Source organism: Sinocyclocheilus rhinocerous, unplaced genomic scaffold (genome assembly GCF_001515625.1).
Source record: "Sinocyclocheilus rhinocerous isolate Xijiao unplaced genomic scaffold, SAMN03320098_v1.1 scaffold364, whole genome shotgun sequence".
Classification (NCBI taxonomy): domain Eukaryota; kingdom Metazoa; phylum Chordata; class Actinopteri; order Cypriniformes; family Cyprinidae; genus Sinocyclocheilus; species Sinocyclocheilus rhinocerous.
Window position 1 is genome coordinate 810,374 of NW_015659024.1, and position 4,387 is coordinate 814,760.

Sequence of the window (4,387 nt, forward strand, 5' to 3'; positions counted from 1 at the left end):
AGAGCGGCTCCGACATCACGAAGCGCATCTGGATCAGAAAAGCTGGAATCTAGTCAATAGTTTTGTCCGTGCGCGCTGGAGAGATGTTTCTGAACAACGCGAAGACTGATCCGGACTCCTCATGCTCTTCTGCCGGGGACAAACCTACCGATGCCCCGATAGACAGCGGCACACAGGTAGATGCTTCCACTTTCATGCGTTACATCATAATAAAACACTGGCGTGCATGGTGATTAATTGCTATATATCATGCAAATGTATGTTTCTGGGGGCTGTTGTTTCTTATTCTGAAAAATACAATAGATAGCCTATTATTATTATTATCCTGAAGTATTTTTAAATAGTCATATTTACAAGATTTAGAATAGCACGCTATTGCAATGCGTGCGCTTCATCTGTTTATCTGATGCTGAATGTGATGTTTTGTCGCGCATCCTTTGCAATGCAGTGAAACATGGTAAAGCACTGTGTAAATGCAGCTGTTCATTGAGAAAAATAAATCCACTGAGGAGAGCCCACAGCAGTCCTGCGTAAGCATTGACGTCAGAGGCAATGCAGAAGTTAAATATTGATCGGGAGACTATTTTTAGACGCTCGAGCGTATTTAAAGAAAGCGTCTTAAGTGTAAAGTAAAAACAACTCGAAAGAGTACAACGTACGGTGAATTTAAAAATGATGTTTGAAAACCTGGTTGTCCAGATGCACATAAATCAGAGTTGTGTTTATATAGCTAGAATTGCATATTTCCATCGCAATTGCAGGGCTCGTTCGTTCCGACGGTCACCGCGATCTCCAGCACGCCAGACCTGCAGTGGATGGTCCAGCCGACCATCATCACGTCTGTGTCTCCGTGTCTGGGTAGAGCCGAAAGCAGTGAACCGGCAAAGAGCAAGCCAGCTGGGAACAAGGGGAAATGCGCTGCCAGAAAGAGCAAGAGCAAGAGCGAGCAGGTACGCATTTCTGCATTCGCTGCGCGTTTGGCGCGCGTGATAACCTGTGAAGCGTGATTTGGGGATGCAGTTCTTGCTTTGGCATGTTGCCTAGACCAGCAGCATCCGCTTTATATTCAGGTCACAGCAAGTCTGCAACAATAGACTATTTTTAGACGCATTGCAGAGAAAGACGTGCGTGCCATTGGGGTGAACTGGCGGTAGAAGTCAAGCGTTTCTGCAAGGGATGCATGGATTCTTCGAGATGGTAATAAGTGCAATTCGTCTTTGCTTTGACTAGCTCTCTCCGGAGGAAGAGGAGAGGAAGAGGATCAGGAGAGAGAGGAATAAAATGGCTGCAGCGAAGTGTCGCAACAGACGGAGAGAACTCACAGACACCCTCCAGGCAGTGAGTATACAGACATCACAACATAAGGTTTCATTCTGAAAGCTCCAGTTCGTCCCAAAAATGAAAATTCGCTCTGTTTACTCAGCCACTATTAAAAATGTAATTCATATACGGTGCGCTTTTGCGCCATTGACCAAGGCTACCAAAAAAGCCGTATGATGTGAGAACAGACTCAGTTTTAAAGGTGAAGTGGATATTTCCAGAAAGACTTGAATCCCAGACTCATGTCATTGGTTGATTTGCTGTTAGGGCTGGTCGGGATGTTCAAACAAACAAACAGAGTAATATTTACAATTTTTAGGTGAGTCCACCTACCAATGGCTTATAAATATTAAACTGAGCTATAAGAAGATATGTTCAACGAAAAAAATAACTCCAAAACTTTCAAAATGGTGCAATAACGATCAAGTCATTTGATGTAAATGGCACCATATTTTAAAAAATACAACTTTTCAGTGAACCATTTTTTTGTGCAGAGCATTTTGATAATCTAATAAGATAATAAAAATAAGAACCTTTCTGGATGTTAAAGGTTCTCCATAGAAGACAATAAAGAACCCATGTAAAGGAAAAACATCTTTTGAAAAATGGATAACATCCTGGAAGAAAATGTAGCAGAACCTTTTCTGTTAAGTTTACGGACTTCAACCCTAAAACACCACACAATGCAATGCGTAATTCATAATATGGGTAAAACACCTGTAAAAAAATATAACTACATAAAATTCCTTAACATTGGGCCCCATTTTTACAGGCTTTCGTAGAGTGCAGGATCTAAATGTTTTGTTATTTTGGAGCTTGACTCACAGCCAGTTGACTATTAAATAGAAAATCTGAGGAAATTCCTTTAAAAAAAAAAAAAACATGCTAAAGGTGCAGTCACATTTATCATTGTTCTGAGAATTTTCCCAAGTGAAATAATTTCAATAGGAATAATCCACATGAATTTTGCATGGGGGCGAAAGATGTCCATGCAGATCTCGCTTCAGGTTCAAACTGATCATCAACATGACATGGGGAAGTCGTGGCCTAATAGTTAGAGAGTTGGACTCGTAACCCAAAGGTTGCGGGTTCGAGTCTCGTACCGGCAGGGGTTGTAGGTGGGGGGAGTGAATGTACAGCGCTCTCTTCCACCTTCAATACCATGACTGAGGCGCCCTTGAGCAAGGCACTGAACCCCCAACTGCTCCCCGGGCGCTGCAGCAAAAATGGCTGCCCACTGCTCCGGGTGTGTGTTCACTGCTGTGTGTGTGCAGTGGGTGGATGGGTTAAATGCAGAGCACTAATTCCTAGTATGGGTAACCATACTTGGCCACATGTCACGTCACTTTTTTAACAGAAAGCTGCTTGGTTTGAAAGTGACTTCTGTGAGAGCGGTGCTTCATGCATTGCCACACTTTTGACAATAGACAATGGAGCTTTTTGCCTGCAAAATTGTGCTGAAATTGCACTGATGTGACCGCATCCTTAAGCCATATAAGTTTTCCTTTCGATATGTGGATCTACCTGTGGAATAATCCTACTTTTGGTTTCTCCAGGAAACAGACAAGCTAGAAGAGGACAAAGCCGCCCTCCAGGCTGAAATCGAGAATCTCCTGAAGGAAAAGGAGAGGCTTGAGTATGTTCTCGCCTCTCATAAACCTCTTTGCCAGCTTCCTGAAGAGCTGGACTGCCTGTTTCCAGAGTCTCCTCAGCCACTTCCAACTCCCGAAATGGCCAGCAAACTCCCCGAGGACGGCCTGCAAGACGCTGCTTCCCTGCAGGACTTGGAGATCCCCACGGTACCGTCCACCGCTATTTCCGGGAACTCCAACATCCTGCTGTGCTCCAGCGCAGAGGTCAGTTTGTGCGACCTCGAGCCCTCTCTGGAGGTCAAGGACGAGCTCCTCGCCGCCATCGATAAGGACCGGGTCTCGGCAGAAACGGCCCGCTCCGTCCCCGACATCGATCTGACCGGCTCGCTGGGCATCACGGACTGGGAAACCCTCTACAAGTCTGTGGCCAATGATCTCGAACCTTTGAGCACGCCGGTGGTGAGCACATCCACACCCACCTGCAGCAACTACCTGTCCGTATTTACCTTCGCCTGCCCAGAGCTGGACTCCCTGGCCGAGGGACTGGATGGGTGCAAAGGAGACTGGATGGGCATGAGCAAAGCAGAATCTAGCGTCGATATCCTCAACTCTCCCACCCTTCTTGCCTTATAAATGCAAGCGTTGATGATGTAATGTCACGATATTGTTCTTAATATCTATTTGATATCGCGGTGTTATGATGTCCAGATGTGTGATGTTGGTGTGAAGCCAGCTGTTTTATGGCTGCATCCATGTAATTTGTGCGGGACGGGGATTTACTTTCTTCCAGAGACATTTGATGTACCCCAAATACAAGAGCATGGATAATTATCTTATACGAGCAGATATGAACTATGTTCTGGTTTGAAAAGCATGCACGAGATATCTATATATAAATATATATGTATAACATATATAGTATATATATATATATGTATCAGTTCCATATTTGTTTGATCTGGTGCTATAAGTTCTGTGGAATTGACTGCGGTTTTGTGTTTGTTTTCTCTGCCAATAGATTATGGACTCGTGTTGTGCTTTAATATACAGTCATCGGAGTTATCGCATACCTCAGTGTCATCATTCGACTGTGTTTTCACATCGTTCTTAAATGTTTAGAGTTTTCCATGAAAACATCCAGTGCTATATCGATGGAGATGTATTTTATGATAATTTATTTTTCTACATTTTAAATTTGACTTTGTCAAATGAAAAGAACAAAAGGAGCATTGATTGCTGAATAAATCGATATACAGTCGTGCACTGGTGTTCTTGTGTCCTTTGTTTTGGAAATAAACTGTGGACAGAAAGCAGAGCTTAATAACTGGCATGCACCAGGATGTTCAGATGCAGGCCATTAATTCAGTGCTCTTTTATTTACAGTATAATCTTACAAATATAGCCACAAGCATCAATCACTGACCATTGTGGTTTTGACAGCCAAGTCCATCTCGGATCTTCAGTGATAGTTAGGG

At 43.6% G+C, this 4,387-nt stretch overlaps 1 protein-coding gene across 2 annotated transcripts; it reads left to right on the forward strand.

Moving 5' to 3' along the window:
• On the forward strand, positions 1-3,780 carry fosaa (v-fos FBJ murine osteosarcoma viral oncogene homolog Aa). Of its 2 annotated transcripts, none has more exons than XM_016531845.1 (4): positions 1-176; positions 762-950; positions 1,231-1,338; positions 2,877-3,780. In XM_016531845.1, the coding sequence occupies exons 1-4, from the start codon at positions 84-86 to the stop codon at positions 3,543-3,545; spliced, it is 1,059 nt and encodes a 352-aa protein (XP_016387331.1). In that variant the 5' UTR covers positions 1-83; the 3' UTR covers positions 3,546-3,780. The 2 variants fall into 2 exon arrangements, with proteins under 2 accessions (XP_016387331.1, XP_016387332.1); XM_016531846.1 differs by lacking the exon at positions 1-176 and adding an exon at positions 449-560 and having other exon boundaries at positions 735-950.
• Positions 3,781-4,387: the final 607 nt, after the last annotated feature.

What these genes read in the sequence shown, in the direction of transcription:
- fosaa (XM_016531846.1), top strand. Translation starts at nt 474, where the DNA reads ATGCAGCTGTTCATTGAGAAAAATAAATCCACTGAGGAGAGCCCACAG. An exon ending in ACGTCAGAGGCAATGCAGAA is followed by an intron (nt 561 to 734) that starts GTTAAATATTGA and finishes TTATATAGCTAG; the next exon opens with AATTGCATATTTCCATCGCA. An exon ending in TCACAGACACCCTCCAGGCA is followed by an intron (nt 1,339 to 2,876) that starts GTGAGTATACAG and finishes TGGTTTCTCCAG; the next exon opens with GAAACAGACAAGCTAGAAGA.